The 26,961-nt window shown below is 46.2% G+C and overlaps 1 protein-coding gene across 1 annotated transcript in view; it reads left to right on the top strand.

Moving 5' to 3' along the window:
* Positions 1–26,762, top strand: part of LOC134799705 (baculoviral IAP repeat-containing protein 6) — a 78,585-nt gene extending 51,823 nt beyond the window's left edge. Inside the window, exons 36-59 of the mRNA XM_063772141.1 lie at positions 379–622; positions 1,059–1,294; positions 1,680–1,870; positions 2,140–2,275; positions 2,440–2,524; positions 3,050–3,291; positions 3,741–3,891; positions 4,380–4,522; positions 4,890–5,105; positions 5,698–5,952; positions 6,222–6,365; positions 6,880–7,082; positions 7,625–7,823; positions 15,368–15,573; positions 17,174–17,344; positions 17,846–18,032; positions 18,630–18,792; positions 19,509–19,626; positions 20,137–20,263; positions 20,615–20,832; positions 21,274–21,513; positions 22,191–22,379; positions 23,440–23,574; positions 24,236–26,762. Coding sequence (XP_063628211.1) covers positions 379–622; positions 1,059–1,294; positions 1,680–1,870; positions 2,140–2,275; positions 2,440–2,524; positions 3,050–3,291; positions 3,741–3,891; positions 4,380–4,522; positions 4,890–5,105; positions 5,698–5,952; positions 6,222–6,365; positions 6,880–7,082; positions 7,625–7,823; positions 15,368–15,573; positions 17,174–17,344; positions 17,846–18,032; positions 18,630–18,792; positions 19,509–19,626; positions 20,137–20,263; positions 20,615–20,832; positions 21,274–21,513; positions 22,191–22,379; positions 23,440–23,574; positions 24,236–24,415 — 4,379 coding nt within the window. The 3' untranslated portion in view covers positions 24,416–26,762. The remainder of the gene's footprint in view (positions 1–378; positions 623–1,058; positions 1,295–1,679; positions 1,871–2,139; positions 2,276–2,439; positions 2,525–3,049; positions 3,292–3,740; positions 3,892–4,379; positions 4,523–4,889; positions 5,106–5,697; positions 5,953–6,221; positions 6,366–6,879; positions 7,083–7,624; positions 7,824–15,367; positions 15,574–17,173; positions 17,345–17,845; positions 18,033–18,629; positions 18,793–19,508; positions 19,627–20,136; positions 20,264–20,614; positions 20,833–21,273; positions 21,514–22,190; positions 22,380–23,439; positions 23,575–24,235) is intronic.
* Positions 26,763–26,961: the final 199 nt, after the last annotated feature.

Genomic DNA, 26,961 nt, shown 5'->3' on the forward strand with positions numbered 1-26,961 from the left:
GCGCGATGCGTTGTCGTCTCTTAGAAAATTTGAATTTCGTGCCTTCTACTGAAAAACTTGTTTGACCGGCTATATTTACGGAATCGCGAGCGCACTGGCCTGATGGTAACACTTCTTATGCGCCGATGACTCACACGTCAGCTGCTGTATACTGCGCAACTACATGAGTTGCAGTCTGGATACTGAGTCTTCATACTTACGGTTTGTACTTGGTGTTGTGAGTTAAGCCTCGTTCGAGTCGTAAATACAGTACTGTAGGAATTGCTTTAGTCACTACTAGCTCAGAAAGCTCATTTTTTTGTGTCTTATTTTAAGGTCTCATAAGTCACAAAATGATTTAAGTCGTATTTTGGTTGTTAACGATTTTTCCTCTTGCAGCATGCCCAGGTGCCGTGGCAGTTGAAGCCGGTTGCGGCGGCACGCTAGCCCCGCTCGGGCCTCCCCAGAACACCGCCGGCATGACTTTCATCCGCCTCGTAGTGGCGCGGCCGATCGTGTGCACCACTGTGCAAGTGCGACTTTACAAGCCGAGGGATAGCTCTAACATGGGGCTGTTGCAGTTGCGACTACTCGCGCAGCCCGCGTTCGCTGCACCCGCTTCGCCGCACTCACTCCCACATACGTAAGTCGTAACTTTATTGTGACGATAACGTTTATGTTAGATGCCTTCATCCGACGCATGGTTACGCGGCCCACAGTGTAAGTCCGTACCAATGAAGCAAAGATTAGGAATCCTCTAGAGTTTAGAGCAATTATTTCATGAAACCGATGCTGCCAAAAATACTGGGGTGCGGGGGACGAGGTGAGCGAGGTCCCGTGCCGTAATTGGTTCGTTCGAAGATACGGACGTCACACAAAGACACTTTGACTCGAAAATGGAGTAAAACTACCGTATATTTGTGGCAGAGGGTTAGCGCTACTATGCTCAGTCTGGAGGATGTCTCGTCTGTGCAATGAAGTTATACAGACCATGCCATAATCCCCAACTATTTAAGCAACGTGTGATTCATTAGTTTTAAAGTCGTCGCAGAGAGATCAATGGATGTTTTTGTTTTCAGCAACAACTGGGCGCAAGTAGTAGCCACGTGCACCCGCGCACGACTAGCCGCGCCGCGCTGGTCGTGCGTGACGGGCTCGGGCTGCGTGGCGGCGCTGTCGGCCGCGCTGGCGGGCGGCGGCGGCGCGGCCGCGCACGCGCACCACGCGCTGCTCGCGGCCGCCAAGGCCTGCCCGCAGCTGCGCGCGCCGCTGCTCGCCGCGCTGCTCAACATGGACGAGCAGGCGCACGCACAAGGTAACTATTATATAACCCAAATGATAGACCGAGGGCCATGCGCAAATATCTCGTAAAGTGGTTAAGGGTGATATGTAATGAACCCTCGTGGACGTCAGCTGCCGCTCTGTTGGTGGGTTGAGGAACGGCAACCACCCATACACGTAAAAAAATCTGACTCCGGTCTGGCCCCGTGTATAAATTTTCCAGGAGGGTGGGACTTTCCCCGCGGAACAAAATGTTTTTGGTGATTTTTTTTTATTGAGACATATTATGCAATTTTCAGAGGTGTTTCCAATACCTTTCTAATTTTTTTATAGTTTTGCGTTCATTTTTATTTGTAGTTATTTATAAAACTACAAAGTCTTAAACCTTCGTGTAAATCTAATGTATAATGTTTACTTAGCGTTCCAACCACCGTCGGGCGGGCGCACCAACAACAGCATGAACGCGATCTGCTCGCTGGCGCGGCAGCTGTGCCGCTGGTGCTGGGACGGCTCGGTGCAGGCCTACGTGCGCTGGCTGGGCGCCGCCGCCGAGCTGTGGCTGCGCGAGCGCCGGCTGCCGCCCGCCGCCACCGTGCACACGCTCGCCAGCGTACGTACACGCACTACACATAGACACATAACGCTAACCACTAAGAGTATGGTCTCAGTGACGAACGTCTAGCGTGGCGTCAAGCTTCCACACAGCTACTGTGTGTGTACTGAGGTCTTTCGCATACGTTTACATTAGCTTAACATGGACGTCGTACTCTAGTCCACTCAGGCACTCCAAATCGGACAGTGCACCTTGCGATAACAGTTATTTTATTTATATTTATTTATTTATTGTTACAAATTTATTAATAACAATATTTATTTTAGGTGTTATGGACGCTAAAAGAAGAAAGAATCATGGACAATTTAGAAGAACTGATCACAGACGACCTGTTTGAGCTTATTTACACCTGGGTGAAAGATGTGCCTGAAAATAGCCTCATAAAGAAGTCTTTAGACTCCGGTAAGAGCCAATATCACCTTTGGTTAAATAATATTGAGTATAGTATTATTTAGAAAACCTTGTTATGTTTACACTAATAATATTTTGACTATATTTTTTTTAATACAATGTGAATTTAAATGAAATTGTATTCCCTGATTTGATGAGTCGTTCTATTGTTTCAGTGTTGTGTTCAATGTGCTATATTCGACCAGAACTGTTCAGAATGTTACTGGAACAGATGGATATCCCCGTTGACAACGACGAAAGGTGAGTGATACAAATCAAAATTTAATCATTACGTTAATACGTTATAATCTAAGCTCCGCCGAAACTCGCGGGTAACGGTTCGATGATGTCTTTTGTTCTATAATTTGATTTGTGCGCGGTGACACGAGATTGGTCATATTCATATTACCTCGGTTTACGAAGTGTCGATTCAAAGATTTAGATAAAATGTTAAAGTAGTATATTTGTACTTTTATAACTGACGACCGGTCTGGCCTAGTGGGTAGCCTGTCTGTGAAGCCGATGGTCCTGGGTTCGAATCCCGGTAAGGGCATTCATTTGTGCGATGAGCACAGATATTTGTTCCTGATTCATGGTTGTTTTCTATGTATTTACTATTTAAGTATTTGTATATTACATATATCGTTGTCTGAGTACCCACGACACAAGCCTTCTTGAGCTTACTGTGGGGCTCAGTCAATAAAAATGTCCTATAGTATTTATAACTAACACGGGACTTAATCCCGTAAAACGTACGTTTATTTATGACCTAATATATTTGTGTAGCATGGAGGGCCTAACGGACGACACGAAAGTCCACGGCGGCGCGGCGCCGGCGACGGCGTGGCGGCTGCAGGGCTGGCAGCTGCGCACGGCGGCCGCCTGCGCCATGTCGCCCGCCGCCACCACGCTGCTGCTCGGCTCCGCGCTGCCCGCCCGCGCCGTGCGCGCGCTCGCCGCCGCCGCCGAGGGGCGCCTGCAGAGGATACAGCAACCCGACGACTCTGTGCAGAGCCCGCCGAGAGAAGGTCACTTTCTAATTCGAAAAGAATACTAACATTAATTGCTAATAATAAAAAACTCGTAGTTTGACGATTTCAGATAAAAATAATCACTACCAGTTGTCGAAAAGAGTGATTTCTAATTATAGACGCCACAATAACTTGTACCACCTAAGGCCCAAGGTCCTACACCACACATGAAATTTAAACGACATTCAATTGGAACAGAGTCGCTTTCGCTTTGTTTGGTTAAATTTTGAAACAACGCAAAATCAAATCTATTTCCCACACTTTAGGTTCAAATTTCAGTGGCAAATTGTGGCTTTTTCATTTGTATGCCCAGGCTTAGGACGTTATACTATTTACTGCCTTGCCTATATCAGAAATACATAAAATATATTCCATTCCGTAGGGCCGGATGCATAATCCAGACTTAAACAAACGGTACGTAATCTAAATTAACAATATTATTACAGAGCTCCCATCAATGAAGAGCATATGCCAGCTAGTGGAGTGGACGCAACTATTGTGTGCTGAGCGACGCTTGAAAGACTGGCTCGGCGGACCCGGCGCTGTGTTCTGGAAGCCGCTGCTCATGCTGCTGTGTTACCCTAGGCCGCAAGAAGGGTATGTAACCAACAATTTTATTTATACCTACTAAGCGTTGTTTGCGACTTTGACCTTCTTTACCGCTCCCGCATCAATATACAAGTTTACCCGTTTGAATGAATTATCCAGTTAAAAAGTCCGCTTAGCTGTGTAACAAACTTTTTAACCATTTGAACGCCACAGACGGCAATTGACGTCAACGCAAAACCGTGACAACGACGCCAAAGAAAGCTTTTGACGTCGATCGTTTTTTGGTGAAAATCTACTGAAAAACACCCCACTTTTAGGTTCGCATTATTTATTCACAAAACTAAATTTTACCCCCGTGGCGTCAGTGGCACGGCAAATGGCTGCGCCGTTTGGCGTTCAAAAGGTTAAATTTTGTTACAAAAGTTGAAAAGTGGTGAATGTGTGCGAGATTTTATTGGCGATGTGGTTGAATTCCAATAATCTTATGCTCAGGTATTCTATTTCTGATCGAGCACCAAACTTTATTTTTTGTGCAGAACTTGGCAAGAAGGTGCCGAATACGCGGCGTTGGAAGAGAATACTATTCGCCTGTTCGCTGAACTGACTGTGTGTCACGCGGCGAACCAAAAATTATTTGCATCGACGCTTCATTCCATCCTGGAGGCGTTGCACTGTACAGGTATGCACGCAAGGTTTTCTACTGTTGTCCACCAGTTATTGATATTTTTCAGTGAACTTTGTTTACAAATTCGGGTCACGATTGGTAGCTACAGTTCGCGTACGTGTAATGTCGCTTTCACACGGTGCACAAGAAGTAGCGCGAGTTATGTATTTGCAAATATTGTGAAGATTACTTGCGTAAGCTGATGTTTACGCTGATGTAAGCGCGAGTCGCTGGTACGCCATTTAGTTCGTGTTTTCACGTCAGCGCGGGACTTGACGGGAAATGCGGATGACGTACCGCGCCGGGTTTACTTGTACTCATTTATCCTCACTCCGTCTGCCGACCTATTTTTTACACAAAAATGTGTGGGTTTTGTGTACAGGTCCAGAAGGTATCAGCGGGTTCACTCGCGCGCTAATCCTGCGCCTGCTGCTGTCGTCGTCCCGTGCGTCGGTGGCGCTGCGCTGGGCGGGGCTGGGCTCGGGCGGCGTGTGCGCGCCGCCGGCGCCGCGCCACCCCGCCGCGCACTGCCACGCGCTGCTCGCGCTGCCGCTGCACACCACCGTGCGCTCGCTGCTCGTCGACCACCGCCCGCCAAGTGAGTATATCCTCTGCCGCTGCCGTTCTATACATCACCTGTCATTCAAACTTGTAGTAAATCCAGAACAGTGTACCGTGATGCAGTATGTTTTTCTTCTCCTAGTGAGAAAAAATGCTGGTACTAATAGAACATAACGGCACTAATATCAAAGCGTTTTTGTCCACCAAGTCCAAGTATTTCAACAATTTAATAGTAATCTGATAAAGATCCCGCATAATTACCAAACAACAAGAAATATCATTGATTTAAACTTTCACGATTATTAAACATTTTTAAAATTGAACAACCACCACCGAGACCACGGGGACAACGCCGTCCTCGAAACGTCACCGACGTAAATCTTAAACTTAAATACGCGATTAAGTCCCGTTCTTCAATTTTTTAAACAAGAAAATCATCAAAATATATAGGCATTTCATCAAAAATATGACTCAAGAAATTAGGCGTTTAAAACGCCCGTGTCATTGACCCAATTACACTTTTTGCAAAGCAGTCCGAGAAAGCGAAATCATCCCACAATTATCGGATATCAAACATTTTTTAACTTACCTAAATCAAATCGGTAAACAAAATTGTTGTTTCCCTGCAGTACCTCTTATGGACGACACCGCTAAAGTCTGTGTGAGCAACCCGTCATCCTCGGGCTCCGGCTCGGTGCTCCGCAGCGCCTCCGACACGGCCATCATGACCGTGGCCGACGCGTGGGAGCTCAGCCTAGCCGCCGCCAGCGCCTCCAAGGACAAGCGCGTCAAGGACGTGAAGAATACCTCGCTCAAGCAGCAGAACAGCAAGAAGCGACAGAGCAACAAGACGGTCGACGCCACCATGCTGTCGGTGACCGACGGTGAGTGTAGTGGTAAGGTGACTCCGACACGGCCATCCTGACTGTCGTTGACGCCTAGGAACTCAGTTAAAAGAACAAGCGGCGGACAATCTGGCGATTCCGTCGTAAATGTGCCTCTTGGAGAAAACCAAAAAAAGCATTCACGGCGTATTCGTTAGATCTTGAGTGATAGATAGTTGATTTAAGTCATAGCGTAGCTGCCTATCAAAGAAATATCTGCATCTTTACGAGGTGTTGAACATTTTACTAACGCATCATTTATGTTACAGACCTAATCGAGACGACAATCCGGGTACAGTGTCAGGGCATAGAGGGTTGGATCCCTCCGCACACGACGCTGGCGCAGCTGTCGGCCGCCGCGCCGCACGTGTCCGGTCCGCACCTCACGCTCACCCTTCACCTCAACACCGGCGGTAATTGTCAATTACCAACTTGTGTAGCAAGGTGGAATGCCAATATGGCGAGTCTGAAAATTTTTAGTGGGTTGTTTACTGTGTAACGGGACATTCTGGTGAAATTATTTTTGTAATTTTTAGTAATGTGAATGATGACTATAGTTCGTTTTTTTTTGCATTAGAAATAAGGTAAACAATCTTGATGTGTCTTTTAATTGAAAAATACATTTAAAAAATAAGTTATGGCAAATATGTAACAATTATGAATCTAATACGATCATTTATATTATTCTACTTTCATAAGTAATAGTTACTAATTTTTAAAAAGCGTTTTTCAATTAAAAGACATGTCAAGATCGCTTACCTTCTTTCAAGTTCTTTTTAATGCTAAAAAAAACGAACTATAAGTGAAGATAACGGAAATATTTTTTCTTTTCTTTTCTAATCAACTATCGTGAAAATGTTTCGGGACAGTATATTTGATGCGATATTAGATATTTTTTAGCGACTTACGTGTTTTGATATCGTACAGAGGGCAACCCGGGGCCGACTTGGGACGGCGGAGGAGTGCCCGCCGGGTCTGGGGCGGGCATGGCGCTGCGCGAGTTCGGGCTGTGCGGCGGCCTGGCGCTCGTGGCCGCGCGCCTGCCGCGCCCGCCCGCCGCGCCCCAGCCGCCGCCGCCGCCCAAGCACCACCACGACCTAGACTGGGTCAAGGTCGACGACCCCTACGAGGTGAGTGCTACGTGTCTATAGGCCTGACCTCTTCTCCTTGCCATGTCTTCCTGAATTTTAAAATCGAATGGTAGTTCAATTTTATAAAAGAAAACACGTTTTATGAGTATTTGGCTATTCTAATTAATGTTGAATATAAAATTAGTCCAGTAATAAAGTAAGCAAAATAACTGATTTGCAAGACCGAAGTGTTCCGTGAACAAAGTTTTTTACGGAACACTAAAAACTCGAGTTTACCTGTACATACTCGTAAAATGACAAAATCATCAAAAATTATTTCTATTTGTCTAAGAAACTTCGACAATGCTAAAGCTGTCTTTCGGCTCGGCCACGACATTGAGAGGCTGGCGACGGTGGCAGCAATAACCATAGATTGAAGCGAGACATAGCGATCGGACCTTTCGTTCCCATCGTATAGTTGTCGCTGCCGCCGTCGCAAGTCGCGTTTGGGAAGGCAACTGTCCCTCACCATTAAGTAATTGTAATAGGTGACCACTTCTACAAATTCAGCCCGAGTATTTCACAATTCCCATTATCCCCAGGAGGTCGTAGAGCTGGGGGTGAGCTCGGTCAACAACAGCGTAGAAGAGAGCGGTTGCAGCGGCGTGCCGGCGCACGCGCTGGTCGCGCTCGGACTCCTGCTGAAGCTCGGCGGCTACGCGTCCGCGTTGCTCGACGAGGGCCCACGAGCTGTTCAGCTGTTGAGGCTGCTACTGGGGGTGACACACGACGAGGACGGCCGTGAGTACTGAAGGGACTAATAGATTCAGCATCAAATATATAGTGACGGCCAAAATGGCCAAATATATCGGACTCATCGAATTTAAACTGTTGTGAGACATGCTAACATTGAATAATAGTGTATCGTGCTTGAGAAAGAAGACCTAGGCTCTCCAAAACATGTCGTGCGAGTGACTAAAAACAAGTGAGTCTAAACCGTGAAATTATTCAATATCAGGCGGCGTAGCACGGTCGCGTTTTTATCGCTTGTCACCATGCCTGTCCCGTTCTAACAAGTATGTAAGTGCGAAAGGGACGCGCATAGTGTTAGTCGATAAAAATGGAACCGTGCTGCGCCCGCAGGGCTCATCATTATTTATATGGTAACAAAGGTGGTACGATGTATTTGGCTACTTTGGATGATGTAGCTGGTTTGTTACTGCACACCGTTTTATGGGGACCTTGCACTTTGAGACTATGCGCTGAAACTTGGCACAGTTGAGTCTTAGCTGGTCTTGAGCAGATACAGACCGGGAGCCGTCGAGAGCCACCTCTCATTTAGTGGGGGGGAAGTTCGACACTGCCGCGCTTCACTTGGAGCAACATTTCTCTAAAACTATACCTATTAGGGCATGTAATATAATTAAGGATGAGGAATCTAGTTTTGGAACAAAAACAATGCACTTTCTAACAAAAACAAGCATAAAGTAGAAAAGACTAAAAACGTTTTTTTTTTAAAGTGTAGCAGGAATCTGAAAACAAAAAATATAGTCGTAAAGCTACACTTATTATGTTTAAGAAAATATATAGTTTAATATACAAAACTGTTGATAAAAAGAGATAAAAAATAATATAAAAATTTTACCTTCCAATAAAATTGATATTATGTTTCCTTCTACGTCAGAGATGTTCATTGAGAGAGTAACGCGATCGGTGACCGATAGATGCCGCTAGCGTCTATGTAGTCGCTCCGCCCCACGCCGTGACGTTGTTCCGCTTCCCCTCACTGCAATCCGTTGCTCGCTTCCCGCGACTCGCCGCCACCATGTCGTTGTTGAGGAGAAGTACCGTCGGCATAAAAGTAGCCTAGTAGCCTGCCAGGAAGGCATTACTCACATCTCTGACGTAGAAGGAAACATAATATCAATTTTATTGGAAGGTAAAATTTTTATATTATGTGTTCCGTACTCTACGTCAGAGATGTTCATTGAGACCTGTTTATTATCTCCTGGTGGCGAGTCAGCGGGCGTGCAAGCGTTAGGGCTACACTACTGTCATAGAACTCAGAGAAAGAATAAATATATACGCCTTATTGCAACCCATGAAATCACAGTGACTCGTTATAATGATGCATTACAGGAAATTGTGAATTTAAATTGTAATCCCAGGTTCGAATCTGACGTTAAACTGGTTTGAGAGATTTCTCATTCGAAATCGCATCCAATCCGCAGAATCTCGGCGATAGAATCGTCTAAAGAAGAGTCATGTTCCCAATTAATTTAAGCCAAAATATCGCTAATTGGATAGATTTCCAGCCAATTTAGTGATTAAGTACAACGTGGATCGAAAGCAATCTTAAGCGAGGCCGGCTTGGATGAGACTGTGGCTGAAAGCGCAGTGTCCCCTAACATTTTGTGTAATTCTCACAAGTTGACGTACCCAGACTACCTACTTACTGGGTCTATACTTTATTCCGGAGCTTCTAAGAGTCCAATCGGTAAGACACGTTATCTGGTTTAGAGCCGAATTTCGGACACAAAATAATAGCGTGAACGTTATCTATGTAATTGCCCGGGCTACAGTATAGTAGAGTAAGGTCATTGACCCTGCGGCCTGATGCTAACAGTAAAAATGCGGCAGCTCTTCTATATAGGTACGTTGTAGGGCTATTCAAATTAGGGCAAGTAGATTTCTCGCGTCCCAAGCTGGTGGTTTGGGAGTCCGATAGTGGTTCACATACAGCGCTTGTTACAGGCTTATGAACAAGTCTCGTTCTGAAAGCTAACATGGGCAATAGAAATATATGTCTGAGATAGCTCGCTACTTCACTGGATATTAGAGGTACCTGGCAGTCGATCTTATTTTTGATGCACCATGAAGACCATTTCTACATTGTGGGCGTACAGGCGGCCTAGAGAGTTGCGTCTCGTTCGCTATGTAGCGTTAGCCCTTGGCATGTTGCATGCATGCGCCAGTCACGCCAGCTCGGTGTTGGAGCGTCCTATCTGACAGGAGGGCGGTCGGGCGGGCGGGAGGGCGGTCTGACGCTGTGTTCACTAGGACCGCCAGTAAATTGCAAGCTTACCACAGCTGCGTGAAGGCTCTCCTTATCACGCCGTCACAGGTAGCAGACTAGGCTGGGAGGTGGAGACATCCATACCAAGTCGTATCACCGGCAGCTGCCAGAAGAGACGTGGTAGCAGTTCAAAGAGTCTGTTAAGAAATACCGTGACACAGTGCGAAGGCTCTCGAAATCGGAGGCTGGCCAACAAGGCGCCTATCAGGCGCAGATAGTCTCGGCGGCTTCTGGGCGTAGCTGCCACTCGGGCGCGCAGTGAATTCTTGATAAACCGTCGCCCTCGGGGGTTGTACCGACCTGGTAAGTAGCAAGGAACCAGCGCGACCTGTAGACGAACTGCTGGCATCAGCAGTTTTTGCGACAGCCGTGGTAACGGAGGGGATGTAGTGTCGCCGTCGTTTTATGTATACTGTAGTGGTGCGGTTGTATGTTTACACTTCTGTCGTCAGCGCTGCAGATGTGGCCCGTTAACGGTTACTCTTCACTGTAAGGGCCTTACCTCGTACATTGTCTACCAATATTGGAGGTTGTAACGGACTGCTTGCATAAGATGAGGAAGAAAGTGGCGCGAGGCTTTCGGCAGCTTCGTGTTGCTGGGGACTGCGAAGGTGTCACCTTCCTCCATGAACTAAAGTTTGCGAGTTTGAGACTGAACAGGAGGCATTGAGTCTCATTTCTGCAAGAAACTCGGCAGCAAGGCAGGCCTGTATGTCGCGAAAAAGAAAACTTTCAATCGGGGTGTTGTGCCGCGTGTCCCACGTGATGTCTAGGAGCGTGATAGTTTAATTCGCTTTACCCGAAGAAACACCCTATATCGAGCTAGTATAGGGGTATGGTAGCATGCTTTTAAGGAAATCGAACTAATGAAATCAAGTCTAAAATCGATTTTAGCGCTTGCGTAACAAAACTGTTTCGATAAAGTCAAAGACAGACAGATGGAAACTGCTGGAGTCCTCCTGGCCCCTTTCTCTTAGCACCGGAAACTCAAGCTTGTTCAGGCGCAGCGGGTTTATTTGTCCCATTTTGTTTATTATGGGCTTGGCGCACGAGTTCGTCTTTGTAAGACGGAACTTAAGCTGGAGAGCGCGGGCAAGCAGAGATAATTATGTGAAGTCTGCAGGCCTTTTCGATGCCTTTCACCTCGGTTTTGAGCGGTCGCACAGGGCCTTGTCGCTAGCTGTTCTTCGGTTGGATCACTCCATGGCCTCGAGAAGTCATAGGAACCTCGAAGCGGCACGGCCCTACGTCGATCAGCACCTTTATGAAACCCGGGAACACGACGTATTTTCCTCTGAGTATCGACATATCTTACCGCTTTCAACTCCGGGCAGTCGAGCCACGCTAGGACGAGGCTCCTTACGACCTTGTCTGCCGTCGCCGGAGGACTCCTTAACCGAAACCAAAAGCTTAGCGGTCTGTTCGTGCTATGGCACCATAGCTATAGGCGCCTGCGTACCTCAATGGGACCATGTGGACAGGACAAAACTGATACTGTGGCGCCCAGCGCAGCTTGGTAGGCAGCATCGGCGGCAGGTAAGTTCGCGGTGGTATTCTTGCGAACAGAACCTGGGCGCCATTGCAAGGGACGACATCGTCGTGGTTGCAGCATCGGTGGACAGGTTCGACGTGATTGTCGGTGCCATCATGGCAACCGCCGCCGCTCAGGAGGCGCCGGTGCGTGAAGCTAGAGGCGTCATCGTGGCGGCCGGCTCGGGAGGCACCGGTGCGTGAGGCCGGGCGGCGCTATCATGGCGGCCGCCACTGGTTCGGGAGGCGCTGGTGCGTGAGGCGATGACCCATCGTGGCGGCCCGCTCTAGAGGTGGCTCGTAAGGTGGGCGGCTCCATCGTGGCGGCCGCCGCCGCCGACTCGGGAGGCGCCGGTGCGTGAGGCGAGACGCGCCATCGTGGCGGCCAGCTCGGGAGGCACCGGTGCGTGAGGCGGCCGCCGCCTGGCTTGGGAGGCACTGGTGTGAGGCGAGAGGCGCCATCATGGCGGCCAGCTCGAGAAGCGCCAGTGCGCGAGGCGGTGGTGCCATCGTGGCGGGCGGCGCCGTTGTGGCGGCCGCCGCCGCCGGCTTGGGAGGCATCGGTGCGTGATGCGAGGCGTGGCGGCCAGCTCGGTAGGCACTGGTGCGTCGTGAGGCGGGCGGTGCCATCGTGGCGGGCAGAGTCATCGAGCGGGCGGCGCCATCGTGGCGGCCACCGTCGCCAGGCTCAGGTGCGTGAGGCGAGAGGCGCCGTCGTGGCGGCCAGCTCGACAGGCGCCGGTTCGCGTGACGGACGTTACCCGCACGGGAGGCGCCGATGGCTGGCTCGTAATTGCACGCATCATCACGGTGACACTGCTGCCCTCGGCGGCGCCATCGTGGTGGCCACCACCGGCGCGTAGGTAACCAGCGACGTTATGACGGACGGCAACCAACGCGGCGATCATCGCTGTACTCGTAGCGTTTCCACTGCTTCCACGTAACTTACCTTCCTTCCATTCGAGCAGTCGGGACGCAGAAGCGATCCGCCTTCACCTTGGCGCCAGGACGGGATCGAGAGATCCGCGATCCACCCGCGCCGCGACCGCAGCAATAGGAGCGGGCGTGTGCCTCTCGGAGTCCCGCGGACTGGAAGCGCCCGCAGCCACAGAAGCGGGCGTGTGACGTCTCTCGGAGTCCCGCGGACTGGAAGCGCCCGCAGCCACAGGAGCGGGCGTGTGACGTCTCTCGGAGTCCCGCGGACTGGAAGCGCCCGCAGCTGGAAGCGTCCGCACCGCGACTGCAGCAACAGGAGCGGGCGCGGCCTGGAAGCGTCCGCACCGCGACTGCTCTCGCGGGCTGGAAGCGTCTGCACCGCGCTGCAGCAACAGGAGCGGGCGCGGCCTGGAAGCGTCCGCACCGCGACTGCTCTCGCGGGCTGGAAGCGTCTGCACCGCGACTGCAGCAACAGGAGCGGGCGCGGGACAGGAGCGGGCGCGTACTGAAAGCGCTCGCACCGCGACTGCTCTCGCGGACTGGAAGCGTCCGCATCGCGACTGCAGCAACAGTAGTGGGCGTCCCGCGGACCCCGCACCGCGACACCTCGGGCTCCGGCCCGCAGCGTCGCGGCGTCTGGGGGTCACCTTGGACGACAGCAGAAGAAAGTCGACGGCGCGCGACAGGGGAGCCCCGGTCGCGTCGCAGCTAACGACACGAGGTACTCCCAGGTTAATACGACCTGCCCGAGAACCGTCCTTTAGTGTCGAAGTAACTTCTGAACGCCAATAAAACTAGAATATCATTAAACTGGCTCACCGGATGGTTCGTGACAATCCAAACCTCCTTATCGGCGAAGCGCGGCACCCGGCAGTGGCGCGCGCAGGCCTGTCCGCCTCCGCGCCGCCCGGGCGCCGCCCCCGCCGCCGACGGCACGATGACCGCACGTTCCCTCTCCGATGCGGAGCGACTTGCGTTACCACTTGTTAACGAAAACTACTGACGCACTTCCTACTTCGATCTCGAAAATGCGAGTTAACGGTAACGATTTTAGCAGCATGGAATGTGAAAATTAATTTAGCAAGAAAAAAGTGGGTAGAATCGAAAAGCACCGTTCGATGACTTCGATCGCGAGACCGCCAAAAGACTAATATGTAGTAGCGATCTCTGCTATATCTCACTATTTAATCGACCGAGCTTTGGATCGGAAATGTTAAAACACCATGCTGCAAAAATATACGCAAAAAAATATTTGCGGACCATCGGTCAGACGGTCGACGAAACAATGACATGGTGGCGGCGAGTCGCGGGAAGCGAGCAACGGATTGCAGTGAGGGGAAGCGGAACAACGTCACGGCGTGGGGCGGAGCGACTACATAGACGCTAGCGGCATCTATCGGTCACCGATCGCGTTACTCTCTCAATGAACATCTCTGACGTAGAGTACGGAACACATAATATTAAACGTGGGTCAAAGTGATCTCAATACAAAATATTATGAATGTGGGAAAGTTACTTATAATTTGTTCTACAATTGTTTATTTTTCTTGTTTTTCGTAAATAACTCGTAAAAGGTAGCCCACAGCAAAAAAATATTAGTTACGTAAATAATCTGTTTCAGATTTCTTATAAAATAAGTACTACTGTTTATCGCTACCTTCAATATTAAAAAAAAAAATTGAAGGGAGAAAATAAATACTTAGGTCCCCTTTTTTAGTCATTCGTAAATAACTCGTAAACGAAGGCCAATAGCAAAAATTTTTTAGTACATGAATAATTTACATAAAATTTCCTACAAAAAAGGTCATTCAAACTTTTTCGCTAGGATCAATATTAAAAACGATATTAAAGAGAGAAAATAAATTCTAAGGTCCCCTTTTTAAATATTGATCCTAGCGAAAAAGTTTGAATAACCTTTTTTGTAGGAAATTTTATGCTAATTATCTCCCTTCAATATTTTTTTTAATATTGATCTTAGCGAAAAAAAGTAGCACTTATTTTATAAGAAATCTGAAACAGATTATTTACGTAAAAGATATTTTTTTGCTGTGGGCTACCGTTTACGAGTTATTTACGAAAAACTAAAAAAATAAACGATTGTGGAACAAATTATAAGTAACTTTCCCACATTAATAATATTTTGTACTCTCACTCTCTGGCCCACGCTTAATATTATTTTTTATCTCCCATGTAACAACAGTTTTGTATAATAAACTATATATGTTCTTAAACGTAATAAGTGTAGCTTTACAACTATATTTTTTGTTTTCAGATTCCTATTACACTTAAAAAAAAATTGGTAATTATGAAAAAATCCAAGATACGTTTTTTTGTCTTTTCTACTTTATGTTTTTTTTTTTGTTAGAAAGTGCATTGTTTTGGTTCCAAAAAAAATTCCTCATCCTTAATTTATCCGAAAATGATAATATCACATGCCCTAATAGGTACAGTTTTAGAAAAATGTTGCTCCAAGTGAAGCGCGGCGGCGTCGAACTTCCCCCCCTCCCCCCACTAAATGAGACGTGGCTCTCGAGGTCTCCCGGTCTGTATCTGCTCATGACCAGCTAAGAATCAACTGTGCCAAGTTTCAGCGCATAGTCACAAAGTGCAAGGTGTCGTGCACTAACAAACTAGCTAATGATACAGACTGTATAGTCAGCATCAAATAAATAGTAACATCGTCGCATCTATTTTTAGGTGACGATCGTCGCGTAACCTAAAAATAGATGCGACGACGAGTGAAGCGAAGACAAGTTGAATTCGGTTAACTATTCCATTTATTAAAGTTTTCTTCTGTTAACAGGAAGTATAGTAGTCGGCGGCGTCGGCAGCGGGAGCTTCTCATTAGGCACTCTACCGTTCAGAGTAGTGTCCCGGTTATTGGAAGCCGCGCCACTGGGCACGGACGACGGGCGCTCGCTACGACGAGCGTTGCTGTCGCTCGGCGCCGTGCGGCTCGTGCTGGCTTGTCTGTCTGTGTTCACACATCACCGACCAGCTTCTAATGATGTAAGTAGACTCATTCACAACAACTACAACCAAACAGTATCCCTTCGGCCGCGTACGCAACCAGACTTTCGTAACCAGTTGCGATCGAATACTTTTTCGGTCTTGTACGTAACTGGTTGCAATCAAAAACTATTTTGTTCTTTTTCGTAACCAGTTACGAACGAACACTTTTCATTGTTGTACGAAACCTTTCGACCGTTGATAAACTATAAACTTGATAAAGTCAGCTAAGATTATATTTTATACACCTTGTTATACAGTATAAGTACTGTACACGTTATATATCCAGTCAAAAATCAGAACACAAAATTTGTACAGTCGAGTTCTCTAATATCGACGCGTCCAATTGTACAAAAATATGTGAACACAACCTTATTTGTATGGGTATAGGGTCGTGTACACATATTTTTGTTCAATTGGTCGCGTCGATATTAACGAACTCGACTGTACCATCTGATAATATTAAAATACTTTGTTGGCAAATACAATATTATAACCTTATAACAAACATACTTCTACAACTCACATGTACATAATTGTATACCTCACTCGCTCTTGCACGATGCCAATACACACTGTCCCGACTATTCATGACGTACACGTATTGTTGCTATATGTAAGCTGTTTGTAGCGACATTATATCAGGGCTAAAAAAGAACTTGTCAGGCTATAGCTAATTTATGCTCAGCCCCTCGGGCATGTGCAAACATTTTGTTTGTAGTTTGTTTAGAATTATCAAACATCAAATCTAAAATGTGAATTAAATAGTAATATTATGCCAAAATTTTATACAATCAATGTAAGTTGTAATTAAAATTATAAATTATTTAATTAATTAATTTATGTTCAGCCCTTCTGGCGTGTGCAAGCATTTCTTTTTTGTGAAAATCTATATAATTTATATGTGGGTAGTTTTGCGCATTGTATTTTTCTTGGAGGTAATTGTACTTTTGCCTCAGTCCACCCGTGACCATGAACGCTGTAAAGTGTTTGAAACGTCGGGATTTAATTTAAAGTTTAGTACACGCGATATAATCCGTTTCAGTTGTTTTATTTCATGAATAACAATCGCGGTAACCGAAGACAATATTATGTTATATTGAGTTTTGAAAAAACCTATAGCTAGACTAGCTAGATGGCCCAGACATTGGTTTCGTATAAGAACGAGAAGTGTTCGATCGTAACTGGTTACGGGTAAGACGGAATTAGTTTTTGATCGCAACCGGTTTCGTACAAGACCGAAAAAGTATTCGATCGCATCTGGTTACGAACCTCTGGTTGCGTACGCGGCCGAAGGGAACAGTATTTCACTCGTAAATAGGCCGGTATGGATACTAGCGAAATTCATTTCCTTGTTAATCTAATAATAATATGGCAAGATGGCAAGCCATACGCCGGTTATATTTAAACTGAAATAAGTGTCATATACCAAGGTCTCCTCCAGTGCCCCAGGCTGGCATCGAACCAGCGTCCTCTAGGATGCTGCTTATTTTATCCTGATCTATCCTTACATAGAAAAGACAGTTGTATTTTCTGGGAGTATTTCTTTTTAAAGAGATAAAAGTATGTTTTTTACTAACAATAATATTTTGGTTCCCAGAATAGCCAAACGTCGAACGGCTCTTCGCTGGGCAAGGGCGAGGACAAGAGCCAGCTGTACTGGGCCAAAGGCACCGGTTTCGGCACCGGCTCCACGCAGCAGTCGTGGAACGTGGAACAGGCGCTGGTCCGCCAGAGGACTGAGGAGGAGCACGTCACTGTGCTACTACAGGTAAAAAAACCTTGAATACCGGGCTCTAACCGCGAAAATCGAAGCTTTTTCTGACACTATTTACGCCTTACCGGGAGTAAAAGAAAAAAATGCCCGCAATTTGCGAACTGATCGCGGTAGGCCCCCTGATATCCATGACTCGAGGCAATGAAAGAAACGTATTTGACAGGAGATACCGCGTAGTGTAGCTACTGAGAAGGCATAATTATTAGTTTGGTTTTTTTTTTTCTGGATTACTATTCTTTATTTACGGGATTGATCATGGCGGCGACATTAATAAAATGAAATACACTAGACTTGCGTGGAGTTTTTCGCTCTTAAGACTTCTTAAGCCACGGAGTGTTCGAGATTGAAGTCGACTTTTGTAGGGCTATGACCTTGTTTGCTTCATTGAATTGTTTGACTGCAGGATGAAATCTTATCTAAAATTGTATTTTTTTCAGTTCTGGCTTAGTTTATTATAGCATACGAGATATAAAGGCAACATATCTGTGTTGACAGGTATTAGCATCGTACATGAACCCTGGCGAGGTATGGCCGCCCTCTGAGAGCTCGGCCGCGCCAGAGTTCTCTCCAGATTCAGAGCGTAGCGAGGGAGAGTCGCAGGAGCTGCCCGCGGAGTTCATCGACCTCGTCGCCAACAGCTCGCTAGTGCCCGCCATCTGCTCCTACCTCAGGAACGATTCGGGTGAGATATAGAAATATAGATGAATGCTCGTGATTAGGCGGGTAATACATTACGAGACGCCTCGCGAAAACATTGCGAGTTGCCTCGCCCGAGGCAATGTGTTTTGCCCTTATATTAACATGTATTAGCCATTTGCTTCTACCCGAGAAATGATTCTGGTAAGATTTAGGTCTAACAAATTTCCACTATTTTATTTGGCGTACGAAATAGAATAAGTGTAAGGTTACCATCAACTGAGGCGTCTTGAGCATATCTTAAGTGTGTTTAAAGAACGGCGGTGCGCGCTTTTGCCTCGGGTGAGTCACGTCCAGATTGATCGAGCTGATTCGCGCGGCAATGGTCTCGCGAGGTGGCTCGGTCTCAGTGGACTCACCAAATCATTTCGTCGTTTATGGATGTTACTAACGGCCCAAAGTGACACCCTACACTACCGTCTCCCGGGCGTCGGCGTTTAGTCAACTCTATGGCCGCTGCTCGACGCAACATTGGCGCAACTGCGCAGCGACACCATTTTCCGTAGTGCTGACTAGACGCCGAAGCTCAAAAGACGCTAGTGTGGGGTCTAAGTAAAATGTGTAATTTGTTATTGGTCCCCAGTGCTGGACATGTCGCGGCACATCCCGCTGTACGTGTGCGTGCTGCGCTGCGCCCGCGCGCTGCACGCGCTGCGCTCGCGGCGCCTGGCGCCCGCGCTGCGCCCGCTGCCGCGCCTGCTCGCGCTCATGTCGCGCACCACCAACAGCTACGCCACCAAGCTGAGGTACGTCTGGACCCTAACATAACATAACCTTTCTATATAGCTGATATAGGGCTTGTGCACTAACCACGCGAGGTTCGATAGGGGGGTGGGGGGTCACGAAAAAATCACGACAGATCACGTTGGGGGAGGGGGGTATAAGGACAACTCACGTGTATTTTTCTACAGTGAACGAAACTAAGAAAAAATACCTAGCGACGACAGTACTTGGACGTTGGTAGCCTGTGGCGAGCGTCTATTATTTTTTGGTCAACAATACAATAACTCCTATTGTCCCGGCCGCACCCATAACTATTTATGCTTTTTTTCTTTGAGAGAGAAAGGTTTATTCTTAAATTTGTTCAAATTAAACAAGCCAGTGGAAATCGAGTTTAGCAATCATGTCATGAAATGATCGGTTGGCCACATCATGAAAAGTCAAACCTAACCTAACCATATCATTAAGTGATAATTTCATGTAAATATTAAATTCTATGATCTGGCCACTACATATATGTACAGTCGAAATTTTTAATTTAAAACCCATTGTGTACCTTGTCACAGTGACAATAGTCTGAGGTCTCTAGCGAGTTTCAGTCGCAAAAAAGGTCGCAATCGAAACTCTAGTTTCATATTTACACACCGACGGCACACTACAATAAACTCTATTTCTACAGACTGTAGAAATTATGTCTAAAACTTAAATAGATATAGTATACAATACCAATTTTTTTTCGCAGGATGAGTAAAAAGAACATATTCGGGAAGATGACATATAGCCAAAGATTTAGCACGTCGAGTAATTCAGAGCTCTCGGAAGAAGACGAGGGTCTCGCCTCGCTCATAGCTGATATTCAGGTAATTCACTAACATAGTCTTGTTTCATTTATATTTGTACCGTTGTAAATTAACGTAAGTTAAATATAAAAGCCTTGAGTCACATCGGATGCGTATGCGTATACGTGCGCGTTGTGTAACCTATGAATCCTCATTAGGGCCACACCGCACCGTATACAACACTACCGTATAAAAATACCGCAATTTTCCTTATATGCATCCAGTTAGGACCGATCTTTAGTAGGGCTTTTAAGTAAGGTCAATATGGATAAGACTGTCTATCATGTAAGACCGCCTACATGCTCTTTCATCGCTTCTAACTTTTGCGTTTGTACACATACCTACTCCACTTACAAAAAGTCGGTAGAGCTGGAGGAGCGAAGCACATTCTTTCTGACTGTGTCTGAGCTTGTCTTCCCAACCAAAAATGCAATATGCCGGTCTTCTCCACTTTTGTCTTACATTATTTGTATGGAAACTGTCTAAATTAAGCTGTAGTAAGTAGCAATTAGACGGTTTGTTTGATGGCAGGCGACGTCAGCGCTGATGTGGGTGAACGAGGGTGAAGAAGAAGGCGCCGGCAGCAGCGTGGCGGCCGCCGTCAGCGGCGCCAGCAGGGAGGCGCGATACATCGAGCTTATGCGCACCATGCAGTTTGGTACGTGCTATATCTTTCATTTAAACTGTGGTAAAAACATATAGGACATCTCAAGTCTCTATAGAACTATTTAGTCTTTAATAATCTCAAAAATCAACCTTCGATTTAAATACTAGAGTAGGGTCGAGGACTGTTTGATTCAACCCACCTTAACGCTTCGGCCATGCAACCCACGCTCGACGCCGACGCCGATCGTTCGTTGGTTAAAACAGATGTGTGGCGGTTGACGCCAGCGTCGAGCATGCGTTTCGCGGCCGAGGCATAAAATTACCGATGTCTCAAACCGTTAAAAAAATACGCCTCAAATTGACATATGTACTCCCTAGTGATAACGTGATAATGTTTGTACAGAAACGTTCGAGATGATAACGGAATGCTTGGAGAGCGGGTTCCGGTTCTCGGTGCCGTACCACTTCGAGGGCACGGTGCGCGCGGCGGGCGAGCGCGCGCACCCGGCGCGCATGAAGCGCCTGGCGCAGGAGGCCGCCACGCTCGCCACCAGCCTGCCGCTCTCCTACTCCTCCTCCGTGTTCGTGCGCACCGACACCGACCGGCTCGACGTCATGAAGGTGAGAAACCTTACTAGTGTTGTGAGTGCACTACTAACTCTTCACTAATTAAACTATAGGCTCGTCCAAATCTCGACGAGTGACCTTAACACTTGGAAATTGGACGGAAAAAACCAACAACCGAACCGACTTTAAGAAGGACAATATTCTCAATTAGTCGTCGGGATTTTTTACGTATATGTTTCCCATTTCTCGATCCTGCACTGATTTGGAAATTTATTGTTTCGTCCCATTCTTTTTCACGTGAATCTCGAATGATAGGATCCTCGAGGAATCGAAATCTACATAATATTATATGTTCACATATTCTGATTTGAGTATTTTATATAGTAACTCGTGCGATTGCTGTAGTAAAGCAGTTTGATGAAGTGGACCTGTTGTGACGAAGACACGTTAGACAGAGTCGGCTCATTTTTGTTAAACATTAATGTATAATTTCAGGTGCTAATAACGGGCCCGTCGGACACGCCGTACGCGAACGGATGCTTCATCCTGGACGTGTACTTCCCGGCCGAGTACCCCGCCGTGCCCATGCTCATCAACCTGGAGACCACGGGCCGGCACTCGGTGCGCTTCAACCCCAACCTGTACAACGACGGCAAGGTGTGCCTGTCCGTGCTCAACACGTGGCACGGACGACCCGAGGAGAAGTGGAACGCGCACACCTCTAGCTTCCTGCAGGTCAGTTGAACATTGCTATGGACGTGTCCTTCCCGGCCGAGTACCCCGCCGTGCCCATGCTCATCAACCTGGAGACCACGGGCCGGCACTCGGTGCGCTTCAACCCCAACCTGTACAACGACGGTAAGGTGTGCCTCTCCGTGCTCAACACGTGGCACGGACGACCCGAGGAGAAGTGGAACGCGCACACCTCTAGCTTCCTGCAGGTCAGTTGAACATTGCTACTCGATTGGTAGGGTTTTGAACTGCTTGCTGAGAGTGTCACGAGAGGTAAATGTTCGATTCGTGCCCAGGCAAACACGATCTCATAGTTATCATGATGGTCTGCCGGGTGAGCGCGTTACAAATTCAGGTGCAATTTTGCAAGAAGCAGTCTTTAACGGCGAATGTCTCGACGTAAACGCGGATAAGGATCAAAGTCAAATGGCGTTCTAAAAGTGTTAATCATTTGTGTCGAGAATTTACTTTGACAATATTCCTTTATTTCAAATTCTCTTTGGTATTACGATGAGTAGCGCTCGGAAGTGCGTGAGCGATCAGCGAATTCTGTACTGGCGGCTATTTCACTCCCATTCGCCAGTTCCGGACGCACTTTTAGGGTAATGTCAATGATTATGATTATAGTCACGGATATGCGTATCAGAAAATGAGTGATTTGACATGTATTGTGTTGTCAGGTGCTGGTATCGATCCAGTCGCTGATCCTGGTGCCGGAGCCGTACTTCAACGAGCCGGGCTACGAGCGCAGCCGCGGCACTCGCGTGGGCTCGGCGGCGAGCCTGGAGTACAACTCCAACATCTACCAGGCCTGCGCGCGCTGGGCCATGCTCGACCACCTGCGCAACCCGGAGCCCTGCTTCAAGGAGGTACGCACTCTTCTTGTCTTCTTCTTCTCCCTGTCCTTATCCCACGTTATGTGGGGTCGGCACAACATGTTTTTCTCTTCCATTCTCCTCTGTCTTTAGTCACCTCAGCACTCACTCCTTTCTTTCTCATATCCTCTTTCACACAATTCATCCATCGTTTTTTTGGGTCTACCATCCGCTCTCCGCCGATCAACATTCATCCCTAACATTATTTTGCCTATATAGCATTCATCCCTTCTCATTACATGCCCATACCACGCTAACCTACTACGCCTCATCTTCTCCGTTACTGGTGCTACTTTCAAACTTCCCCTTATATAGTCATTCTTAATCCGATCCTTTCTCGTCACTCCACACATCCATCCTTATCATGCTCATTTCCGCTGCATGCACTCTTCTTTCATCCGCCACTCTTGTCTTGTCTTCACATAACCCTATTTGTCTCGTTCGTGTTGCATATATGTCCTTTATACTAAAAAACAATAAATATCCAAAAGGCAGACACGTAAGGAGAAGTTGACTCTATAAAACTACCTTATTTGGTTTTTAAATACTGTTTTCTTGTTTTGATGAAAATACAAGATCTCAAAGATTTACACTAATGAAGTTTAAAGTAATTTAATTAACTTATTGAAAAGAGGAATACATGAATTAATAAAGCACGTATCGGTTATAATAAATAATACGCTATAATGTTTTTGTGTGCCAAAATTATCACACTGTATCAGATTGTGTCAACTGTCAAAATGTATATGAAATGTATAATGTACAAGGCTCGGAACCGGTTTTTTCTTCATACAAAATATACCGATATTATTTCGTTCTTTTTCGTTCTTTGGTTTATCATTTCCTTTTTAATGGGACAATCTAATAATACGAAGATTGTTACCTAAATATATGAATCAGTCCTATGTAAAGAGCATAAAACAATTATAAATATTGGGCTATTTCGGATTTTTCAAAAAAACCGATTCTGAACCCTGATAATGTGGGCTTTGAACTTTCCGGAAATAACAGGCTAGCTTTATCTTATCCACGTAACAATCCGTTGTCGATGCAGGTGATCCAAACGCACTTCTGGATGAAACGCAACGAGATAATGCAGACGGTGGCCAACTGGATCACGGAACTAGAAACGCAGAGCGGCGACGAGCGCACGCAGCGCAGCATTCAGCTGAACCTCATGGCACTCAAGGTAAAGATGTCTTTTATAGACAGCAACACTCCTAACTCTGTACATCGGTGGACCTTATGACAAAAGGCATAGGATCCACCGATGTACAGTTAACAGTGTGGGCGATGGTACAGTCAACTGTAAAAATATGGGTGCACAAATCATCTCAAAAATATGGCCCATAGCTCTTATGTCAGCGAATTAAGAACGCGATGGAGTTGCAATCGAATTCATTTAAATTGAATCATTACAAATCGTGGGAGGTGTTTTCTGAAGACCCCTCTTTAGGGACAGTTTTTAAGCCCATTTGTTTCTGGGAGCTAATTTTGTAAAGGAAGAAATTATAATGCTCGCGCTATTATAGGGTTGACTACTACTCAAATCAGTTTCTTTTTTCGAATTGTCAAAACGATTTGCTACTATGGAATTGATATGAAATACTAGCATGTGACGTCACGATCAAATTACCTACTCTTTATAGTTTAATACGGGTTTTAATTGAGAAATTGTGTCTAAAAATAACTGCTGTCTACGTTTCTTTATTAATTTTCTGGTGCTTTATTTCTTTCTAGTGCATGGTGTAAAATAATTTATTTTAAATACAGTCAAATACCCTATTTTACTGGCGTTTTGCCCATCTTTTGAACAATGTGTTACAAAGTGTGTGTTGCGTTGTCTGCAGCGTCACTACGTGAAGCTGCAGGAGGAGCTGGCGAAGCTGCCGGTGCCGCCGGGGCTGGAGGCGCTGGACGAGCCCTTCACGCTGCCCGCCGCGCCGCCGCAGCCCGCGGCCGCGCCGCAGCCCGCCCCGGACGACATCGACCACGACATGGAGAAGATCGTCGCCGACGTGTTGGACTGATGTGCCCCACCCCACATACCCTGGGACCATCGTTTGTCGGACCTCGTGTTGACTCTCCTCGATGATATTTCACCGATTCTGACGAGCCACTAGTGAAGAGCGAGTCGGTGCCGGCTCGGCCGCCGTCCGCCCCGTGGCCGCGTCTCTCCCACGTTTATGATTCGTATAGAATGTTTATATTTGTAGTGGCCGGTTTCGTTTTTATAGTTTCTTTATTTCTTAAGATGTAGCGGGACCTCTGTTTAGTTTAACACTTATTGTGATACTAAAAAGGGCCGCGAGCCCGGTAAGCTATTTAAGGGGGTGTATTGTGTGTAGACGGGGACGCCGTATCGAGCCATCGATAGTTGTCTAGTTGCGGGGCGCGAACGGACGACGAGGTTTAGATGCGCTGTTGACGATTAAAATTGCTGTCGTTCAATAAAATGACAATGAAATGAGACTAAATACGCTGTTGTTAGCGTCCCTCGTTGTGCCGCGCACTCTAGTCTAATCTACGTACATCACTTATTGTCTGTTGTGGATAGCTGAGACTCGTTTGAGATTTAAATTCTCTAACTCCACTAACGTTCGCTTATCTAGACCTTTTTGGATGCTTCGATGGACTTGTAGCGTTTCATATAACTTGCTATCTTCACGTGGCTTGTAAACGAGCGATCGCTTATTATTTAAACTTTTGTTTTTGTATGTTTTTTTTTCTTACACATTTTAACGAGGCATCCAAAGATGCCGTAATTTAACATTATTATTAATAATAAAATACTCTGCTTCGGACGTAAACTTAAAAGGTCTATGACCTAGACTTACTCACGTTTCTTCCTATGTAATGTGTTCAGTCTATGTAAAGCCTTGTACATGCTGAAACTTGCCTTATACACTCGGAACATATTTGAAGAAGTAACTACATAGTATGCTTCAAATTAAATCGCAATATTAGGAAATGCAAGTCTGGCGGCATAATTTTTTAGCGGCCAGACACGTCTCTTGATATTTTAATAAACATAAATTCGACCAAACGAGCTTGACAAAATGACTGGTGAAAATCTATTATTTACTCCTTCAAGTAACTCTGGTTTTGCGATTAGAAGTTAATTAATTCGCCCATGCTGCGAATTACGGATTACGTTGACTTTGAACTGAAAATACTTATAGGTTGTGGCGAAAATTGGCTCCTTCAGAACTTCAACTTTGCCGCGCACCTGACGTAGCTAAGTTTAGGTCTGTAATATTGTAGTGGGCACTTCCGCAAATTGTCAAGAGTTGTAAGAGTTTTATTAATCTAATTATTCAGTCAGAGCCCAGAGAAAGTATGATAGTTGCACACATGTTTTTTAGTGTTTTATAGTGCTAATAAACGTTGGTGCAGTCTTTCTAGGTCGCGCCGGTAATGCAGTACATAGGCATGTAGCCCTAAGCTTAAGTATTGACGGTTTTCGGAAGTGGGGTTTGCTATTACTTAAATTTAACCGGACTACGCTGTGCGGAACTGCCCAGTGGTGTATATTGTGTACAAATTCTCGTCTGCGTGTTGTCACAAACGGATCCGTTTAAATTAAAATAAGTCTTTATTTGACTTTCGCAAATTTCTTCGTCTTGTGACGCCGGATATCGGACGCAATTCTCGACGGCAAACGGATTCATTTAGGTTATATTTCCTACAACATTCTAGATTCCAAACAGTCTTGACAGGAATGTAGAATCTCGCTGGCACCAAGAATTGTATCCAATCGTCTAGTTTGCCTGTCTCAAATCGCAAGCGGAATACATAGACGACTTAGTGATTTGATTGAGGTAATAAGGCTCAGTGTCGACGCCGCTAGATTGTAACGGAATTGGCTATATGTTTATTTATTCGGTATATTTTATATAACCTCATCACATGATTATCGCAGCCTGGTTTGAGTTGATGTACTTATTAGCCAGCCGGTCCGTTGCGGTCTTGCGGCGCAGCGCGCTCATTGTTTTGTTTCTTAGGCGGCGATATTCGTCCAATAATGTACATTAAATTATAATTTGATGTATATATAAATCTTTTTACGTTTTAACATTTGTATTTAAGAATATATTATTATTGTAAAAGTATATCGCAATTTGGCTCTCAAAGAGGCGGATGGAACGGAGCTCATGTAGTAAATTATATGGCACATATAGTGGTCGTACCCTTGGCGTAGCCTTCCGCTTGTTGTGTCGCCGACAGCGCGCAGCCTGCGACGTGTATATACGACATAGCCTAGCGCAACAAACCGACGACCCTCCCTTTTGATTGTCTGCTAACGTGACGGAGGGCGTTCCTTGTTGAATTTGACTGTGAATTTCGGAATGTAAATAAAAATTTATGTTATCGCAAGTTTTTTGTTTTATTTTATTTCAACTAATGGCATTCTGCTGCAAAACTGGCAAAATATCTCTTATTCCTGTTCCTACCACAATTTCGGTATATAATTTATAAAGCAACCAAGACATCTTCTCTGTCTTTAGGTACTTAAATAAAAGTAAACAAAAAATTTGTACATTTGCGGGTAGTTATAATTGACCGTAGTTCTGTA

This window comes from Cydia splendana, chromosome 18, assembly GCF_910591565.1.
Source record: "Cydia splendana chromosome 18, ilCydSple1.2, whole genome shotgun sequence".
In the NCBI taxonomy this organism is placed as follows: domain Eukaryota; kingdom Metazoa; phylum Arthropoda; class Insecta; order Lepidoptera; family Tortricidae; genus Cydia; species Cydia splendana.